Source organism: Myripristis murdjan, chromosome 5 (assembly GCF_902150065.1).
Source record: "Myripristis murdjan chromosome 5, fMyrMur1.1, whole genome shotgun sequence".
NCBI classification, from domain to species: domain Eukaryota; kingdom Metazoa; phylum Chordata; class Actinopteri; order Holocentriformes; family Holocentridae; genus Myripristis; species Myripristis murdjan.
In genome coordinates, this window is record NC_043984.1 from 18,063,338 (window position 1) to 18,084,607 (window position 21,270).

Here is a 21,270-nt window from a genome sequence, read left to right on the forward strand (position 1 = left end):
AGGCTGTCCTGTCCACGTCCCCGTCCTGGTTAAACTGTACCATAACTTTTCATTTCACAGCTACGGGTGACCGTACACCGCCTCTCTTGGTCATGGGGTCTGAAGTGTTTTCACCAGGACGACGCGCTGAGGCCATTGCCAGGCAGAGCACTCCGAGGAATCGCGTTGTGTTTTTTTCGGGGCCTACTTCCGTCATTTTATTATTTTGCTGAACAAATGCAGTGCATGTTGTTGCCTGCCTGCCGTAGGTTGTAGCAGTACCACTTAAAATTGCATTCGGATATCTGAATTTGTGCTTTGCAGGAGCTGGAAAACTTGTTTTTTTAAGCGAAGGCTGACTTGGATCACACACTAAAATAAGCACACGTCAGAGACCTCGCCTGCTCGCTGCTGTTAAATTTTATTGCAATCTAATCACTGCATTGTTTGTAGGATATAGAGCCGCTGCATTCACAATGTAGCGAAGTAAACGGCATGTGGGTGGTAGCTGTTAGACGTTTATCGGCTTTTTATTTTTAAACACCGTGCCTTGGCGGAAAGGAGAGGATTTCGTTTTATTTAAGGTAGCATGAGAGGATCCTTTAACCACCGCTAGCTAGCTAGCTAACACGGCTAACGTTAGCACATAGATTAGCCAGTGACAACTTATTCCAATGAACTAACTCTTATTTTTGTGTTTACCGGATTATGACCGAACTATTTGGTTAAAACAAGTTATATCAGATATACCGCAGCTGTTCGACGACGTTAAATGCAGTCAGCGTTAGCCAACCAGCTAAACAGAAATATAACGTTGGGCTGTGCGAAAGCAAAATCTTGCTAACATTGTTAGGCTAGCTTGCTAACTACTGTAACGTAGATGCTATTATTAGAGAAGCAGCAGATACAGTCCTGCTGTTGTTGGTGTTGCTCTGATATGACATTTTAACAAACACTTAAACCTAAGCCAGCTGACGTTAAAAAATCGTTATTTGTTCCATAAGTGAATGTGCAGCATAAAGTTAACAGGGCTGAGAGTCGGTGTACTGCAACGAAACTAGGAAAAAAAAATGCACTTTGCCCCCTTTGCTTTAACGTTACCGTGTCAGCTTCACTGTTCTGCATACTGTTTTTAACGAGCAGTGCTTACAACTGTGTAATTTATGGAACTGTATTCATTTAACGTTGTATTCATTTAAAACTGCAAACCAGATTTCCCTCTCTTGGAAATATGCTTCATTAGAGATGATGTTTTTGCTTTTCAATACAGAGAGTCAGCTTGCTCCCAATACAATGTCCAGTGTAACCAAGGTTACTTTTCATATGTGTGGATCCTCAGGTGTTTTTAAATAAATCTGTTGCCCTCATCTTTCCAGGTTAAGTGACAATGAATGAGCAGGACAGCGGGGTGGTCTCCTTTGATGAGTATGTGCGACAGAAGGCCCGCACTGTGCCTCAGCACCGGATGAAGGAGTTCCTGGAGTCGCTTGCCAAGGGCCCAGAGGTGCTCCAGGAGTTCAGCCAACAGGAAGGTGCAGCCACCACCACCACCATGGTGTACCAGCAGGGTACCAATTGCATCTACACAGACAGCACAGAGGTGGCTGGGTCCCTCCTAGAGTTGGCTTGCCCGGTAAGAGCTCCTTAGTCATGGTTGCTTTTTCCTGAGTGATATCACTATTCTTAAGTGCAGTGCTCAATACTGCACTCTACATATTAATATTATTTTTCTCGGTACAGGTGACCTCAGCAGAGATTTCGTCATCTCAGCTGTCTTTGCATCAAGGCTCTGAACAGCCGCTTCAAGTGCAGGTGAGTTTGTCAATGCAGATACCATGAGCTGAATTTTAAGCATTGTCCAAATAACAACAGATAAGGATTAGTTAGCACATTTTCCTCATTAAAAATTTTAGATTGAGCACATCAATATTTTGTTCAAGAGGCAGAACAGAAAAGGTCTAAATATATTCAGATTCTTCAATGACCACACAGCCAGACTGGTGTAAATTCAGTACAGACTGTAAACATACTGTAATGTAAAGATAATTGTGTTGGGTGTGGACTCAACACAGAAAAGCAATGGCCTTAGTCAAAGCTAATGGAGATCCAAATAAAGATAAAGATAAACAGATCATAGTTCCAACACAGTATGTATGAACACAGCATAGTGGATAGCCAGTAAACACATCTGCATTGCCTGGAGCTGCATAACCACCACAGTAATCAACATGATACACATGAAATCAGACACAGTCAGGGAACACAGAGATATTACTGAAACATGTTAATGAGAGGTCATTTTTTTGTGATCATATCAGTCAAGCTTATCTAAAAAATACTATATTTAGACTGCACAAGAGGGGTGGGATCAGCAAGGTCCAGAAACACTCACTGCTCACTGTCAAGGGAAAAGTGAAATAAGAATGCAGGGTGTTGTTTGAGCATTGGAGTCAATAAATCAAAGTTAAGTAGCAGTTCCAGTCCGGATTTGCTTTATCAGCTGTGGTGTTTTTGCTGTTGCGAAGAGATGAGAGGCAGGAGCATGGCAAGAATTTCTGATCCAAAACCAAAATTACAGGGCTTACTTAAATAACTTTTTCATTGTGTTTCTTCAAAGTATGGCAACTATCCAGCTCTCATCTGCTCATCAGTGCCAGTAAGATATTTGTCACATATTGGAATGCAGAGGAAAAAATGCCTATGATCTTTAAGTCTCGCCTTTTTGTTTGTTTGTTTGTTTTGTTTTGTTTTTATTTTTATTTTTTTATTTTGTAACCACAAGTCAAGTCTAGAATGGAAAATTATTTCACAAACCATTTCTGCTTATACTGCAGTAACTTATTTATGAGTGATTGCTGGTAGCCGAACTATTTTTGGCTTTCCTCCTCTCTGCTTAGGTACAAATCCAGGGACAGCATGGCCACACGGTCGGCCAGGTGCTCCAGGTGGCCTCCCCCTCTCAGCAGGATCTGCAGGCCATCTCGGCAGGAGCACAGCTTGTCCAGCAGGCGGAGCTCACAGAGGAGCAGCAACAGCAGGTATTGTATTCATTTGAAAAGTCACCCATGTAAAGCATATCTGTGACACATTACAGTCGGCTGATTAATGTGTTGACGATGATTTGGCTATGTCACAGATACAGGCGCAGTTGGTTGCAGCTGTGACTGGAGGACAACAAATCCAGTTGTCAAGTGGCCAACAGATACAGTTACAAGGAGCGCAGCAGATTCAGCTGCAGGGTGGCCAACATATTCAACTTCAGGGTGGCCAACAGATTCAGCTACAAGGTGGCCAACAGATTCAGCTGGCAGGGGGCCAGCAGATCCAGATCCAGACCATAGAGGCCATGTCTCCCTCTCAGCAGCAGGGCTCTCCCAGGGAGGGGGAGAGGAGGTCATATACTGCCTCCACTGTTCTCCAACCTGCTAAGAAGCGCAAGGTGGATGTCCCGCTCACAGTGTCCTATGCTGTCCCTCAGGGCCAACAGCTGGCCACAGTCCTGGCCATCCCTCAAGGGCAGCAGCAAAGCTACGTATCCCTGCGGCCAGATCTGCTCACCGTTGACAGCGCTCAATTGTACAGCACTACAGGCACCATCACAGGTCCCGCCGGTGAGACCTGGACCATCCCTGTATACTCCACTCCACAGCAGCAGGGTGTAGCTCACATTGCCATCCCTCAGGAGGCATACAGTACAGTACAAGTCGCTTCCACCCAGAGTAAGGACAAAATGCCCTCCAACTCATCAGGTTCCTCAGACGTCCAGTCGGCATCTGAGACACAGGAAGAAGTTGTGCAGACCCTGTTCCCAGCACAGTTCATGAATGGGAACATTCACATCCCTGTGGCAGTGCAGACTGTGGGTGGGGCATATAACACTACACAGTCAGTACAAATTTGGGACCCAAATAATCAGTCCAGCCAAGGAGAAGAGGGACAAGAGCAGCACCTCCATCTGCAGGTTAGGAAAGAGTCTTCATGCTGTACATGGCCATTTTGCAGACTGCTTGTCTCAGACATTTAGCCCCCTCTTTTCTCCGGTTTCAAAGTCAATTTGGACTGAATCTGGTGAGGCAGTCTGTTCTGTCATTCTGTGATTATTCTCAGGGCGGAGTGGTATATCGCTTTAATATTAATGTTAAAATATGATGGTACATTATCTGTTTTGCAAAGGCTGCTTGCTATGGGTTTATTTTAAATTGTATTTAATGCAGTGAATCATGACAATGAGAAACACATATACAGACATGCCTCCTCTAAGTCCAGAAGTAGTAATTCATAGTAGGAGGGGCCCTCCAATGGTAGATATTGTTTCAGCTCCCTGATTTCTGTTTTAAGCTATTTATTTGTCCCTCCTGGACACAACAAAGGACCTTAAAATTACATGAGTCATACTTTTACTACAAAAAAAAATCATAAAATAATCAATCTGTTTTATCATCTATATCTTGCTGCCCAGAAAGGAATCATTTGACTGTCTTTGTTCTGTCTTGTGCAGGGTCAAGTCGAAGGAGAGGCTCATAATGAGCCGCCTTCAGAGCTGCTGGTTCCTGTCTGTTTGAAGCCAGAGGAGGGCCTTGAAGTCTGGCGCCTTTGGGTCCTGCGAAAAAATGCAGAGCTGGGCAAGCAGGAGCAACCAAAGCTTGCACCTATTGGACGTGAGTCAACCCACATCTGTTTAACACGCAACCATTTTTTAAGGAATGGACAAAATATTGGTTAATACATTTAAATATTTTATTTAAGCACACATGTTTTTATCTTGCAAGCAATTTTGGTCTTTATTTTTTACACAAACCAATAAAAAGCACAAGAATATTTAACATAAAAGGAGGTGAAAAAGAGTAATGCATACTAATGATCCCCCTTTCCAGGAAAAATTAGACCGAGGTTGAGTATTTTGACTCTAAATACAAAAGAGGTTATTTCAGAGCTGTGTTTTGTTTTATATAGAATGTCATCATCAGGCACATAAAGTTGTTCTCAGTGAATTGTTCTCCATAACTTAAATAAACTGTCCTCAGATCTGAGTTTCCCTTTGATAGTAAATGTCAATTTTGCCATTCCAATCTATCAAAGCTTTGAGAGCACAGTTATTTCTTTAGTCACTGACTTACCACAGATCTTTTATTTCCCACTGAGTAGCAGTGGCTAGAAGTAATATTTTGTGATTGTGCGTCTGAGTTCTCCTCATGAAATCAGTCCAAATATATCCAAGTATAGGCAGACACGTTTTTTTTGTTTGTTTTTTTTGCTGACGTAGTCATGTATGTCAGTGTATACTAAAACAGTAGTAGTACACACTTTTTTAAAATTCAGTGAGCAACCCCGTAAATAATGAAACATGACACCAATCTGAAATGAACTTTACACACTATCAGCATTATTGTGGTCCATGTAGAGAAGGGATGGAGTTGTACAGATATTCCATGTATACTGCAAAAGGTTAGACCTTGTAGTGATGATCTGTGTTTATTTACTTTATTAAACATGGGTTGTTTGGTAATTTCTAGATGTAGGTCATCACAAGGCAATTCTTTAATTCTACTTTGTCTGTGTACGAACAGTAGAACAGATAAACCTTTTCCCCAAAAACATGAGTTTCCAGGCTTGTGTTTAGTTTTCCAAAAAGCATAGTTCAGAAATTGCAACACTAAATTTATCAAACAAGCATTGTATTTTGATTTTGGAGCCAGCTGAATCTTTTCCATTGAATAGGCAGGGCAGAGCGATTCAGATGCCTGTCAGTGTGATGGTGCAGCTATCAACGATGCCACTCGCTGTGCCGTCCTGTCTAAGGCTATAAGATGGGAAAATGCGGGTTTTCTGAGAAATGGTTTACCCATCCAAAATGTTTTTAAAATGTTTGGCGAAGGATCCTAAAACAGGGAGAAAAGAGCATGGTGCAAACTGTGTGTGAAATCATTTAACATTTTGAACATGAGCGAGGCAGCTGTCACTAGTCATATGGAAAGGAAAAAGCACAGTGATCTTGTGAAACCATCGTCAGCACCCGGTGTCTCATCATGTTTTGCTCAACTCACCAATACGAGGCCAATGAGTGATGAAGCATTATGACCTACTTTATCCCATCCAGCGTGGAGGATGACTTGAAGCAACCACCCTCCACACTGAATGAATTGAATAGTTGAGTATTAAAATGCATGATAAACATTTCTTTCTCAATGGATATCACACATAGTCTGAAAAAATCAAGTGAGCTATCTGGGAAAGTCTGGAATTTTGAAATGGAAAATGTGCTGGAACCCTGGACTTTAATTCACTGTTTTGTGCCTCTGTCTGTGGTTCTGTGTACAGGTCGTCAGCCTCTGCGTTTTCAAGAAGACTTGGTGTCCAGTGCAGTAGCAGAGCTAAACCTGGGTCTATCCCTGATGACACAGGAGGCTCGAGGATCGGAAGATGAACAGTTCACGCCTGATGTCCTGTATTATGTGTTCTTATGTATGCAAAAGGTTTGTATGCTCATGCTCAAACACCAACTCCTAAACACCCAAGACTGTGTGCTAAGTCAAAATGATAACTAGAGGTACCCTGCTGTTTCTTTTAACACACTTGTCTCTCTTTATAGTATCTCTCTGAAAATGGACGTGTGGATGATATTTTCTCTGACCCATACTACATGCGTTTCTCTGAGTGTCTACACAAAATCTTGGATGGTTGGAAACCCAGTGTCCATCCTTTAGGTAAGAATCAAAATTAAAGATACGAGTGCAGACAGTCATGATCAGATCTGGCCTATAAGTAAATGTAAATAAGTAAAATTAAGTAAGTTTAAGCAGGTTAAGTAAATAAGTAAGGCTGAGTGAGTGATTAAGTAGGTAGAAGTAAGTAATTAGAGTGAAACTAATGTAAGTATAAGTAGGTAAAGGCAACTTCCCACTAAGGCAACCACCAGGGTGTGTGACAACCGTTGTCCATCCATATCAAGCTAATGTCAGGAATTTTGTTTTCAAGATAAAATTCTGAGAATTTGCACACTTTATCAAAACAAGATAGAGTTGTATGCTATCCTTTTAAAGACTGCATTCCATTAACATTGACTAAAATGTTTTTCAGTTTCCGTAGCAAAACCTTTTTTTTTTTTTTTTTATTCAGAAATTTTGTAAGTTTCATCTAAAAAGCTTGAAATATTTGTTTATATATTAATATATTTTCCACATAAAGACTGGACATCATGTAAGTGTCAGTGTACAGTACCATTTACAGTCAGACCTTTTCATGCACTGTGGACTCAATTTTTGATTAAATGAAAAACCCCACATCAGTCCAATTTGTGAAGGTCTAGGGATGCTCGAGTCATTTTCATGCAATTTGTTCAAAGTATGTGGGACTAGTTAGACATTATTAGACTTAAATAGACTAAATTATGTTAACAGTTTTAAATATAAAATGAGTGATGGACCTCATAATTAAGGGCACCGGGTACAAAAGTGTCTTCATTTGGGCCAACAACCTCAAAAAAAATCTGAGCTGCAGCATGTATTGTTTATTTGTTTGGTGTATTGAAAATTATGATATGATTTGTGTCGTCCCCTTAGGTTACTTCATTCCAAGTCACGTAACAGAAGAGATGCTCTGGGAGTGTAAACAGCTTGGGGCACATTCACCGGCCACATTGCTTACAACCCTAATGTTTTTCAACACTAAGTAAGTTGCAAGCTCTGAAAACAGATTAACCCAAATCTCCTAATGTGCTTGTGCCACATACACATAGATTGTATATAAAATTGGCGTGGCTGTTATTTGTGTTCCAGGTATTTCCGTCTGACAACAGTAGAGCAGCATATGAAAGTAGCCTTCTCTAAGGTGTTAAGACACACCAAGAAGAACCCCTCCAACCCCAAGGACAAAACCACCAGTATCCGGTTTCTTCGAGGACATGGTCCGCACAACACCGGGCAAAAAGGTGCTCAGTACACTTCACTTAATGCCCGAGAACCCTTGACATCCACAATTTCTGCTGTTAACCTTTCTATGGCTTGTTTCAGTTACCGACGACACCTACGAAGAGCAGACAGAGGATCCTGAGAACCCACTTCGTTGTCCCATTAAACTGTACGACTTCTATCTCTTCAAATGGTGAGTGCTTTTTGATGTTTGGTCGCACAAAACTAAAACTGGATCTTACTCCATTACGCTTAACAAACTGTAACTCCCCTGTCCCATCTCAGCCCTCAGAGCGCAAAGGGACGTAATGATGCCTATTACCTGACTCCAGAACCCGTTGTGGCGCCTAACAGCCCGATATGGTACTCGACTCAGCCCATCACAAGTCAGCAATTGGCGCAGATGCTCGCTCGCATCATCGTGGTTCGGGAGATCCAGGAAATCATAGGCACTGGGCCGGAGAACATGAACTGAGAGGTGAGGACGGACTGGGCTGATGGGAACTGGTCCTCCAGCTCTTGACTGTTCACTATGCAGTTTCCCCCCTCTCACTCTGTAAAACCTCAATGGCCATTTTCAAGCGAATTCAAGTGGCCTCTTAAGCATTCATAACTTTCTTTAAGGGGAATGTTTCCTGGAAGGAACCAGTCATTTTCAAAGTACCGTTTCAAAGTTCATTCTGTTCATCTTCTGAAATTTTGTGCCCCTCACCTGATGGAGTGTGCTGTTGTTTCTGTTTTCAAGCAAGCAAGCGAGGCTTTGATCCGACTGCTGTTAAGTCATGATTGACCTCTAAGGCCGAGGTGGCTAATTGTTGTGTAAAAGTCAGTCTTATAATATACAAGGATATTAAACCTTTTGCATCTTGACCACACATACCATATAACCTTGTCTTAATTATCTAAGGTTCCAAAATGCATTACACTTTCATGGACAATTACGGGACTTCTGCTCACAACTTTTTGTACAATGCATTTTTGATCCTCTGTATGTATTCATATTATAATGATGTTAGACGCTGAAAAACTTGTGCCTGTGTTCTCAAAAATGATATTTCATAATTTATGCTTGTGAATCATTGAGTGTGTGTGTGAAATTACGCTGAACCACAAATGTTCACAAGGTCATGTGCTATAGTTGTTCCGGAGATAGGAAACATTTTTCTCTCAGGTCAAATCTAGTGACTCAAAAACCCATAAAGGATTTTTTGTAAACTGATTGCTGTATATATAGGTTTAATAAACAGGAAATACAAACATTTTAAATGAATGCTTAGCAAACACATCAATCCTTCTGTCAGTAAGTATGTCAAGCAAATCAAAAATGAAGTCTCCAGTTTCAGGTGTGGAAAACAGCCTCTTCTGTTCTACATTTTCAAGAAAGGATGAAGTGGGCCTTTTTTAAAAAAAAAAAAAAAAAAGCTGTCCATATCAACACCATCCATACTGTGAAATGATGTGCACATCTGATTTAACTTTAATACATCACTACAGCTACATGTAACGTGTGCAAAACTTCAATGGAGTCTGCAAGACAGTCCCATACAAATTTCTGTCATCATTTAAATATGCTGTGCAGCACTTACATTCATAAAATATAAGTACCCCATCATTAATTTTCTGTACAGAGCTTGCAACGCTGCATTTGCCAGATTCTTACATTCCAGGCCTGTCTTGAATTGGATTCGCGCGCTGAAGAGTTTCAGAATTGATGTCCCCCATGACGACACAAAGAGCTGAACATGTCTATCCAGAAGAAGAGCAAGGCGATTGTCATTCAGGCTCCTGCTCATCAGGAAGAGCTAAGTGCAGTCGACGCAGAGTGCTGGTGAAGTACTTAGGCAGCGGGCAGGACACGCTGATGTCTGGCTGACGGCTGTTCTCCGGCAGTGTCAGCTGGCGGGCATGCAAGTGCAGAGGGAGATAACGTACTTTGGTCTGTTCCAGCCCCAGCTTTCCTAAAACACGCTCCGGCAAGTTCTGCAGAACAGAATGTACCTCTTAGTGATTTTATATACATATGAAGATTTCACATGAATTATTTAAACACTTAGTGTTCCACAACAACAAATTTACATGTAAGACAGTCTGCCAGTGTAAATATAGTTACCATAGAATTTCCAATAAATGCCTGGTCTCATGATAGCATCTCCTACCACAGTCTGATAAAACTTAACACTCAAACAAAATAAAACTGGTCAAAAACATTTTATCTTGGAAGGAAACTGTGCAAACACCATGGCACAATAATAGTCTCTGTATTCTGTAGTTAATGCTTTTGCATGTGTTAACAAGGGAAAGTTTATGAATCCCCACGCTAAGCTGTTTTGTCTCTTCAAATGAGAAATTATGACTGCACTGAAATATATAGAAGAATTCATAATGCCATCAAATTAAAGTTCCTCATTGTGAAGATGAAGAAAAACTCCCTGTCCAGTTTCCAGTTAAATTTGCAAAGCTGGAAAAACTCCATAATTTAATACTTGGTCAGTCTCTCTCAATGCCTGAAAGAAAACATTTCTGGCTTAATGTTTATGCAACAACGTATTAATAATAGATTTAGTCAGACATTGTCTTTGTTCAACCATATCTTCAGTGGAAATTAGGCCGATAAAGTTAATGTTTGAAAGTTAATGTATTATCACAGGGTAATGACTTCAGCTTAGTCATTTATTAAGACGTGTAGCACACCTCCGATTGCTGTGAGATAACAGGTTTCTGCTGAAAACCCACTGACATGCACGGAAGTCAGGTTTCAAACAATTCCCCCCTGCTAAGCCTGTAACAGACTGAGTGAAACAACACACTTTGTGCAACAACCAAATGTTTCCAGAGTTCATTAATGGCTATAACTTTGGCAATGAGCTCTGAGGTCATAAATAGGTTATATTAATAAGCTGCGTATGTATTGGAGTTTAAGATCCTGACAAAATACAGGTCTGTAGTTTTGGCTTGGATCAGTTCAATTCAAGAGCTAAAACGCCCAAGCTACAAATGGATAAACTTAATATCTATAGCAGTGCCTGAGCTACAAGACATAGCATATTAGCCATGCTTACATACTGATATTTAATGTAGCATGTGTCCATTCAGTTTTTTTTATGCCTTTGTTGTGAACTCCATTCAGATCCTGTGAAAATCACTTTGTCACATCTGCTTTGATGAAATCACTAAGCCAAAACATTTAAATGTGCCTAATGTGTCTTGAGATTTCTGGGTTGGTTTGCCAGCCTATTAAAAGGCACTTCAATTTCTGATTGAGGAAGAGTGCCTTGGATTTTTCCTGCATCATCTGGTGCTGTAGGACTTGTGGTTTTATTGTAAATAACTCACTGCAGTACATGCTAAATGTGATTTACCTGGGGTGCCAATTTGCTCCAGTGGGAATATTTGTGGTCGCCAAGAATGGGGCATGCCAAACCCAATGCCATATGGACCCTCATCTGGTGCTTCACTCCTGGGAACAGAAAGGCAGCAGCACATAAATGAATAAGAGTGGAAGCTGCAGACTGTTTAGTCTTCTCAGGAAGAACTGTGCCAAACTGGCTTAGCAGTCACAGATCAGACCGTTGTCTTTGTTAGGCGTGTAACAATTGTACAAATCAACAGCTTGCTTCAGACCTAGATTTTTGAGCCACAGTTTGGTTATAAATAAATTAATAAATCAACTATAAATTTGAAAATAAGTATAGTTGTACATAAACCAAAACAAATGGATACATAAACTTAACAAAAGATGGCTCTACATAAATAAATGAGTAAACAAAAATAACTAAGTAAAGAACAGTGTTGGGATGGTGCATTCACTTAACCGCCCCACTTATTTCAGCCCTTGATTTTTAAATTTATTTATTTAGCTTGAGCCATGGTCTGGTTGAACATATCTCAGCTTCTGAACCTTTACACCCCAAATCTTTGATAGCCACTACTATTGCCACACAGGACTCTCGTCTTACTGGTGAGTGGCTGGAGCTCCACCAGGCTGCAGCCACTGCTGCTGTCCAGGACGCGGTACTTGGTCACGGCACCATGGGCTTGGCGATGGGCACGCACTCTGGTCATGCCATCTCCGCTTTCCTTTAACCTGTACAGAGGACTGAGGGCCATCTGGAAGAGGAGAAATGTTTGTGAAATTAAAACATATAGGTATTTGTGCTTGTAAGTACAAGATTGATACCATGCACATAAGATGGGAAACCTTGAAATGCGGCTGAGGGCCTGTGACTTCTCTCTCGATCAAAGGAATGTCAATCACTCCTTCAGAGGGCACAGGCACACCGACAGTGACGACCCTGGGCAACAATAGGAAAAATATGAATGACTGCAATACATTTGAAACGATCATGATCTAACCTGGTACTCCCCTCTCTGCAGCCACATGTCTTACCAGTATTTACTCTGCACTTGATTGTTTCTGTGGAGGTTCAGTATGTGCTCGGCTACTTCTTCACTCCGCGCCAACAGGAGAGTCCCTGTCGTCTCCTTTTCCAGCCTTAAACAGGGAAACAGCTGAGAGCCACTCTTCATGCCATTCATCATTTTGGCAAGAACCGGAAGCACCGAGGAGATGGATGTGACCCCTGAGCCATCTGAGGGGGGGGGGGGGGGGGGGGGGGGGGGGGGGGGGGGTCAAGCAAAGAGTAGAAAACAAGAATACATGAATATTAATTTAAAAAAAAAAAATCTGAGGTTTGCATAAATGCATTAAAGACGTTTTGGTTGCTATCACATTACTAAAAAATGTCAATATATTGCACTACTTTCAAAAATACACTACAGTTTTTCCCCCACAGAATATGAATTGTGAATATGAAATTTAGCCGAGAGTTGGTTAATAAGACGAAAAGTATTGCCAAATGGGTACATGTTTAAGGCACAGATTCACAGGAGTTATGTTTTTAGGCTTGTTTATGTCTTTTGTGTTATGGATACGGTGTGATTTCAATGATTATTTGTTTTTATTGTTGTCTCTGTTGTTGTTTTTTTTTGTTTGTTTTGTTTTGTTTTTTGCGTGGGCCTCGGGAAGATTTGCGACCACTTTCTGGAAGCCAATGCGGATCCAAATAAAGAATAAAATCTGTGCATCAGCTCGGATGTTATTTCCTGATGTTTTGTTCCTGGTCATGGCCAAACAGTTTTCATGTTAATGCAGCCTGCAGACTCTTGTAGTAAAGTGCTGCTGATCGGACTGAAACCAACAGGAGGCTGATTTCACTGTGCGGGCCGGGAGGTCTTACCACCTGAGCCGCCGTGGAGGGGCACCCCGTACGGCTTGTTGACCACCACCACGTCCCTGTCCTGGAAGAGCACACCTCTGTCCAGGTGTCTGGCCAGCACGTTCGGGTGGACCTTCTGCAGCTGCCGGGTGAGCCGCCTGAGCTCCGTCACCCTCCTGTCCTGGGCGGACAGCGAGGGACTGGCCGCCCCCTTCTCCTTCACCTTCTCCTGCTGGATCTTCTGAGCGAGGTCGATGGCTCTCAGCCGGGGCTTGTGGCCGGGCTGTGTGCCGGCCGCATGCTCAGCAGCGGCGGCGTGGCTCCGTGAGGCCGCCCCGCTGGACCGGAGCCGCCTGCTGTGTGATGTGTTCAACACGAGGCTCCAGTCGCTTCTACACACGTCTTGAACTCTCCTGAACCTGCTCATAGCGGCGTCCTGTTGAGCTAAAACATGTCAGCTAGGAGGAAACTGAGCTACAAACTCAGCAAGCCAGAAGAAGAATACAACATCCGGTTCTCTATTGCCAAAATAAAAGCCTAATTTATGGACTCAGCAAGACAAAACTTTTCTTTTTTGTTAATACACATGTTGTTGTGTTGTAAAATTTTTTTCAGTCATTTTTGACAAAGCGCCCTAACTGCATTTAAACTGAGAAATTATTTTATATAGTTATTTTCGGACCACATCGGCCATACAGAGAAAAAAAGGCATGGGTGAGTTTACATTGTTGGTGCCTAAAATTAATGTCAAAATACTCCTGCACACCTACACTTGAACAAGACGCTAACATCTAGACCCCGGGCAGGCCCAGGGACGTGACAAACCCGAAATTTTTTCTTAAAAAAAAAAAATTGTTCTTTAAAAACGATGACATGTCAGGCTAACCTTTTTCTATTTATTTCAGTGAATTCAAGCCAGTTGCTTGAAGTATACCTGTACACACATTTTTTCAGTAAAAAACAACAAAATGTGGAGCAACGAAACAAACAAACAAGCAAAACGCCAAGGTCTGCTAACCAATTGGAGTAAATTTTAAATGTCTAAGTAATTCTTTTTTTCCAAATTGTGATTTGTGCGTTTTAAATTTTCAATAGCAGTCAAATGTGTTTTAAAATCTTTCAAAATATAAAAGAATGGTCATTTTTAAAGCCATCCTTTTATTACTGAACACTAAACTGGTCACTATTTGTAAAGATGTAAAGTTTCCGGTGTGTTTCCGTCATTTCCCTTTTATCTGTTGTCTGTTTCTCAACCCAGGACCGCCCGGTGCACAGGGATCCCACCTCAGCACGCTTATAATGGTGCACAAACGCCGCCCGCCTGACGAGCACAGAGAAATACTTTGAATGTACCGCCGCTTTGCCGCTGGTTAAATCGCTCGCTACAATGTTTTATGTGGTAAATACCAACATGATAAGGACTTGATTTTTTTTTCACTGAAAATGTAACAATTTATGTGACTCCAGTGATCTCAAATCGAGATGCATCGTTAGAGCAGATTGACAGCAGGAAGGACGCGCTGACCACAGGCACCAGTGTGCATGAGATGAAGTAATAAGGAGGTCAATTTTTAAAAAAAATTATTTATTTTTACTTTTGCATTGTTGACTGCTGTTCGGCTGCAGATGCCCCTGCAGAGATGAAGATCACAGACAGCGTGCTGAGGAGTTTCAGGGTCGCCAGGACCTACCGAGAAAATTCCCAGAAGGTGAACTGTGTGGATTACAGCCCGAGCGGAGAGAGTGCCATATCAAGCAGCGACGACGACTCCATAGTCCTGTACGACATCCGGGAGGGAAAGTAAGCTGGCTCGGTTTAGATTTCTAATGCACTTTGCTATAAAAACCCGAAGAGGTAACTCAAACTGGAATACATTCCTGTGTGAATATGCCCCAAGTAGGTCTACATGGGACTAATATTCCCATTCTCATTTCCTTTCCATATTTATAATTTGAATATCTATAAATAAGCAGTCCACCTGAGTCCCTTTGTTTTTGAAGTGAATACCATTTAGTTCATTCTGCTTCATTATATCTGAATGGTAGTCTGGAGCTGAATTGCCCTATGGAGATATAGTTGTTGCATCTTCAATCTTATATGATTTTCTCTTTGTTCCTAATTAACCAGTTAACAAGCCTGGATGTCCCCATGTCTCCTCAGGCCCACCCGGACCCTGTACAGCAAGAAGTACGGAGTGGACCTCATCCGATACACACACGGAGACACAAACACAGTGGTGTACAGCTCCAACAAATTAGATGGTAGTGACTCAGTAGGGTCAGTGTTGTTGGAAAGTAAACTTTACGAAGGAAAAACGGTTTATCCTCTTCTTACTTTCAGCTGTAATTTGCGTGTGTGTTTTACAGATACCATCCGATATCTGTCACTCAATGACAACAAGTACATCCGCTATTTCCCAGGTCACACTGCAAGGTGAGTGTACAATACAGCCTTTACCAGTTTGAATCCAGTGGCAGGGTTACTGTGCCGGGTGCAAAGAATTCAGTAGTTTTCATAGTTTGCCAATAGTTTGGTGGTATTTGCACCCAAGAAACTATAAAATACTTTGCTGTCAGTGGACTGAGATCATATTAGTTACACACCAATGTTCACTTTATAAGTTACTCCGGTAATTTGTGTGAATAATCACCTATGTTGGCATTTTCACTCTCTGGACTCACACTGAACTCTGATTTTCCTCTGAATTTCCCCCTAAGTAGCTTCAAAGTTAGTTCGTTTCTTTATTGTATGACAGTGTAACAGTGAAAGTGAAGAGGCCAGAAACACAGGATCTCTGAAGTTTGTTGTGCACAGCACTACCCTTAACTACCACAGGAAATGTGTGTATTTATATCTCTGTAGAGATCCCGCTTGTGTGTGTGTGTGTGTGTGTGTGTGTGTGTGTGTGTGTGTGTGTGTGTGTGCGTGTGTGTTTGAGAGTTAGAATGCAGTGTACAGTTCGATGGTCTGAGCACAAGTAGATGTATTTTAGGGAAACATGAAGCAAGAGCAGTAGACTTAAGCACAACTCAGTGCTCAGAATCAACTAAAGTAATGCAAAGATGCATTTGTCACAAAGGGCACCCACACACTGTCAACCTCTGCACAGCATCTGCTTCAAGCAAAGCACTACTTTTCTTTAAAAAAAAAAAAAAAAAAAAAAAAAAAAGGTAATTTCTAGGTATTTTAAACGTTTTTTGCTGTTAATCTGAATAGTGCTTATTGAAAATGCCTTTTTACATATGCTCAGAAATGCAAAAAGTTGTAGAGTTTTGTCAGAGGTCTTTAACCAGAGTAGTTTGTTCAAATTAGCATTCCACTTTCTGCCACCCTAAATAAGTGCTCAAGTATATTATTTCCATGACCTTAGACATTTTCGTGCAGATCTGCATACACAAAAGAGTTTCTCCCAGTCCTGGGAAAAAAGCAGAAAGGGAAGGAGGACTAATCAGAGATTTTATGACATTGTGTGACACTGTGAACTCGGGGACTTTGTGGACACTTTGACTTTAGCCAGAGGAATACGGAAATACAGCCAGATACCACACAGATAAACACAAAAATACTGACAAAATTATTCAAACCAAAAAGATAAACATGTCTCATCTCTGTTTTCGGGTGGATTTCCTCCACTCAGACAGGATTTTGGTATTATCTCCAGGACTGTGAAGCATTTAATTATTTCTCTTCGTGTTTGATCATTCATCACTTGATTATCTCAATAGAATAGAATCAAACTTTACTGAAGTTTACTTCATAAGAGCGTTACTTTTAAAATGGGTCTATCTTTGTTGCCAGGGACTATGCTGGGAATTACATCACATCACATTGTGTCATTTAGCAGATGATTTTGTTTAAAGTTAGTACATTTTGTCAAAATGGCAAAATATACCTGTGACGTATGTAGTGTAAAGCACCAGCCTGAGGAGAGCACCTTACACTCTTTCGGCGTAGCTGTGTTTATGGCCTGGTGGCTGTCGTGGATAACGTTAGATAAGGTTGTGTTGCCTTCAGTAAGTCCTTATTTCAGTCTTATCCTCAATTTGTTCTCATTGGCCGTTTATCCTAGATATTGCTGCTGTTATTTGCCGTTCCCCCACAGGCATCATTAAAATTTCATGCCGCCATGTATCATCTGATCTCAAAAGACTGTTCATACACTTAAGTGAATTATCTGCTGTATGGATTTTGTCAGGGTTGTTGCTCTGTCCATGTCTCCAGTGGATGATACGTTTATCTCCGGCTCGCTGGATAAGACCATCAGGATCTGGGATCTGCGCTCCCCAAACTGTCAGGTGAGTTGTCTCTGAGCCGACTGATAAATGACTGTCACTGTTCTCTCTCTCGTCAGTCACTCAGGTGTATAAAAATTAAATGGCCAGCCAGCAAAATAATAGTGTCATGCGTTGTTTTTATAAAATGATTTCACATCAGGGAACCCATACAGACACACAGCAGTCCCTGAATCCCATTCAGTCAGAGTTTGTCCTGTCACCACTGGGTGTCCCCACACTATACATGTATCTATAAGAAGACTGCCCTCTCAGGTATAAACCTGGGCCAGTGGCCATACAAAAGAAGACTATGACTAAATGAAAGGTGCTAAAAGAAAGCACTGATAGTTAATCAATCAATCATTTTTATTTGTCACATATAATCATATAAGGTACAATCACAGTGAAATGTACTCCGGCTGGTTCCTTCAGTTTATGCATGAAATAGATGACATAGGATAGGAATAATAATAGTGATAAATACACTATATTACCAAAAGTATTCGCTCACCTGCCTTTACTCATACTATGAACTGAAGTGCCATCCCATTCCTAACCCATAGAGTTCAATATGATGTCGGTCCACCTTTTGCAGTTATTACAGCTTCAACTCTTCTGGGAAGACTGTCCACAAGGTTGAGGAGAGTGTTTATAGGAATTTTTGACCATTCTTCCAAAAGTGCGTTGGTGAGGTCACACACTGATGTTGGTCGAGAAGGCCTGGCTCTCAGTCTCCGCTCTAATTCATCCCAAAGGTGTTCTATCGGGTTCAGGTCAGGACTCTGTGCAGGCCAGTCAAGTTCATCCACACCAGACTCTGTCATCCATGTCTTTATGGACCTTGCTTTGTGCACTGGTGCACAGTCATGTTGGAAGAGGAAGGGGCCCGCTCCAAACTGTTCCCACAAGGTTGGGAACATGGAATTGTCCAAAATATTTTGGTATCCTGAAGCATTCAAAGTTCCTTTCACTGGAACTAAGGGGCCAAGCCCAGCTCCTGAAAAACAACCCCACACCATAATTCCTCCTCCACCAAATTTCACAGTCGGCACAATGCAGTCTGAAATGTACCGTTCTCCTGGCAACCTCCAAACCCAGACTCGTCCATCAGATTGCCAGATGGAAAAGCGTGATTCATCACTCCAGAGAACGCGTCTCCACTGCTCTAGAGGCCAGTGGCGGCGTGCTTTACACCATTGCATCCGACGCTTTGCATTGCACTTGGTGATGTGTGGCTTGGCTGCAGCTGCTCGGCCATGGAAACCCATTCCATGAAGCTCTCTGCATACTGTACTTGGGCTAATCTGAAGGTCACATGAAGTTTGTAGCTCTGTAGCAACTGACTGTGCAGAAAGTCGGCGACCTCTTTGCACTATGCGCTTCAGCATCCGCTGACCCCTCTCCGTCACTTTACGTGGCCTACCACTTTGTGGCTGAGTTGCTGTTGTTCCCAAACGCTTCCATTTTGTTATAATAGAGCTGACAGTTGACTGTGGAATATTTAGGAGCGAGGAAATTTCACGACTGGATTTGTTGCACAGGTGGCATCCTATGACAGTTCCACGCTGGAATTCACTGAGCTCCTGAGAGCGGCCCATTCTTTCACAAATGTCTTGTTTCACAGTCTGCATGCCTGAGTGCTTGATTTTATACACCTGTGGCCAGGCCAAGTGATTAGGACACCTGATTCTGATCATTTGAATGGGTGAGCGAATACTTTTGGTAATATAGTGTATGTGTATGATTGGAGGGGAGGGGGGTCCAGTCTCAGGCAGAGGCCACATTTACACTTAAATGTGGCCTCTGCCTGAGACTGGAGCCACTTACATTAGGATCCTTGTGGCCAGAGGGTAGAGGCTCTTCCTCAGCCTCTCAGTGGTGGCCTGGTGTGTCCGCTACCTTCTTCCCAACTGCAGCAGGGAAAATAAGGCCGCGATTCAGGTGATTGGGATCTTTCATGAGCCTTATTCTTGAAGTGCCTCGTGTAAATATCCTTTAGGCAGGGGTGCCACATGGTGCTAGAGCGAGCCAAAAACAAAAGACAGCACAGTTCCCAATATCCCCCTAGAAAACTAAATTTTTTAGCCTTAACATCAAGCAGAATGTGGCCAGTGACTAACATGCATAGAAAAAGGTGTAAATATAGACAGGGAGCAACATCACCACCCCGAGTTCAGAAGGAACCAGGTGGAAAATTTTGTGATCAGTAATATCAGGAAAACACTAGCAAATTAATAAAGCCCCGTTTCTTGCACCTTCTTTCTCTTTATTTGTGTGTGTGTGTGTGTGTGTGTGTGTGTGTGTGTGTGTTTCAGGGTCTGACTAATCCCTTAGGGAAGCCTGTGTGTTCCTTTGATCCTGAGGGGTTGATATTTGCTGCCGGGGTTGAATCTCAGGCTATTAAATTATACGACCTCCGTGCTTTTGACAAGGTAAAATGCAAAATCAGCATGTCAGTGTGTATGTGCACATACATGAGCAAGACATGAAGCTGTATTGACTTCAAAATAGATGCTGTTTGATTTCATTAATATATTTATAATGGTTTTTTTTTTCTCCAAAGGGTCCCTTTGCTTCGTTTGAAACAAGGTTTAATCGTTTCTGTGACTGGACGGGACTCAAATTCAGTAAAGATGGGAAGCAGATTCTCATCTCCACCAATGGAGGTGCAATTCGCCTTCTGAACGCATTCAATGGATCTGTGCTGCACACCTTTTCTGTAAGAGAGCCACAGTAATTACATGATCATGTCGCCAAGATCATAATGAAAGACATACATCTGCATATTAGTGCCATAAATACAGATTTTAGGCCCCTGCGTCTAACATTTTCCTCGTCTGTGCTCCCTAAAGGGCTACAACAACAGTAAAAGCATTTCCCTGGAGGCCTGCTTCACTCCAGACTCACAGTTTGTCATGATCGGTGAGCCCAGACATCTCCGTACAATAATGCTGACACACATGTCTTATACAGGAATTACAGAAAATCAGTAAGCTGTAAAAGCCTGTCTGATGTATGTGTGCTCGGCAGGCTCCGAGGACGGGAGAATCCATGTTTGGAGCACCGAGAGCGGGATGAAGGTGGCTGTGCTGGACGGGAAACACACGGGACCCATCAACACCCTGCAGTTCAACCCCAGATACATGACGTTCGCCAGTGCCTGTACTAACATGGTGAGATGTCGCTCTGACATACCACATCCCTGTGTTGCGTAACTCCTCCCGTGTTCACTTACACCCGCGAATGCAGTGCTCACTACTGTCATCACACTTTTCTTTTCCTTTTCTGCCAACAGACGTTTTGGCTCCCGTGTGTTGACGACCTTTAGAGGAGAGAAGCCAGTGTCAAGTCATCCTCGAAGGAAAACATCACAATCATGCTCAGACAACTCAACAATGTGTGATACATTAACGTGACAATTGTTATTTATTTTATTTTATCTTATTTTAATTTTTTATTCCTCTTATTATTTTTTGGCAATTTAAGGATCTATAACATAGCCTCATAGCTTGTGAGAGGAGAAACACAGTATTTTTTTTACTTTTTACCTTTTTTAAATTTCCACATACAATAACAAAAATGTATAGCAAGTACAGTAATCTATACTTTGTTAGTAAGTATAGTAATTTTTTACATTTTAGTGACAAAAATGTTTGAAACACTGTGCTACATGGAGTCCCATGTACATGATGTACAGTCAGTTAATATTTCTACCTTTTAGCCTAATATTTCATGTATAATCTCACTGTTCATCATCATTGTTTTTACTGTTTAAATGATTTTAAGCATTAAATTGTGTTTTATATGGAAACAAGGGCCACTATTTTTTTCATGCTGTCATTCCTTTTATGATCCATTACAGAGATTTTATTTATACAAAACATTTTCAAAAG

At 41.8% G+C, this 21,270-nt stretch overlaps 3 protein-coding genes across 5 annotated transcripts; 2 read left to right on the forward strand and 1 right to left on the reverse strand.

The window, feature by feature from the left end:
• The first annotated feature begins 90 nt into the window (after positions 1–90).
• Positions 91–9,152, forward strand: qrich1 (glutamine-rich 1). Its single transcript, XM_030050671.1, has 12 exons — positions 91–563; positions 1,356–1,612; positions 1,720–1,791; positions 2,877–3,017; positions 3,116–3,940; positions 4,478–4,637; positions 6,298–6,452; positions 6,569–6,683; positions 7,539–7,647; positions 7,755–7,906; positions 7,989–8,079; positions 8,172–9,152. The coding sequence occupies exons 2-12, from the start codon at positions 1,367–1,369 to the stop codon at positions 8,359–8,361; spliced, it is 2,256 nt and encodes a 751-aa protein (XP_029906531.1). The 5' UTR covers positions 91–563; positions 1,356–1,366; the 3' UTR covers positions 8,362–9,152.
• On the reverse strand, positions 9,106–13,621 carry rpusd4 (RNA pseudouridine synthase D4). The gene is made up of 6 exons (XM_030050724.1): positions 13,124–13,621; positions 12,274–12,475; positions 12,085–12,178; positions 11,843–11,993; positions 11,246–11,343; positions 9,106–9,866 (listed from the first exon to the last, which is right to left on the reverse strand). Exons 1-6 carry the CDS (start codon positions 13,527–13,529, stop codon positions 9,660–9,662), a joined length of 1,158 nt encoding a protein of 385 aa, XP_029906584.1. The 5' UTR covers positions 13,530–13,621; the 3' UTR covers positions 9,106–9,659.
• Positions 13,622–14,363: 742 nt separating this feature from the next.
• On the forward strand, positions 14,364–21,205 carry LOC115358738 (WD repeat-containing protein 82-like). Of its 3 annotated transcripts, none has more exons than XM_030050736.1 (10): positions 14,364–14,501; positions 14,729–14,903; positions 15,264–15,364; positions 15,470–15,536; positions 17,299–17,398; positions 19,693–19,809; positions 19,941–20,096; positions 20,230–20,299; positions 20,408–20,550; positions 20,673–21,205. In XM_030050736.1, exons 2-10 carry the CDS (start codon positions 14,743–14,745, stop codon positions 20,703–20,705), a joined length of 948 nt encoding a protein of 315 aa, XP_029906596.1. In that variant the 5' UTR covers positions 14,364–14,501; positions 14,729–14,742; the 3' UTR covers positions 20,706–21,205. The 3 variants fall into 3 exon arrangements, with proteins under 3 accessions (XP_029906596.1, XP_029906595.1, XP_029906594.1); XM_030050735.1 differs by having other exon boundaries at positions 14,385–14,654; XM_030050734.1 differs by having other exon boundaries at positions 14,387–14,903.
• The last annotated feature ends 65 nt before the right edge of the window (positions 21,206–21,270 follow it).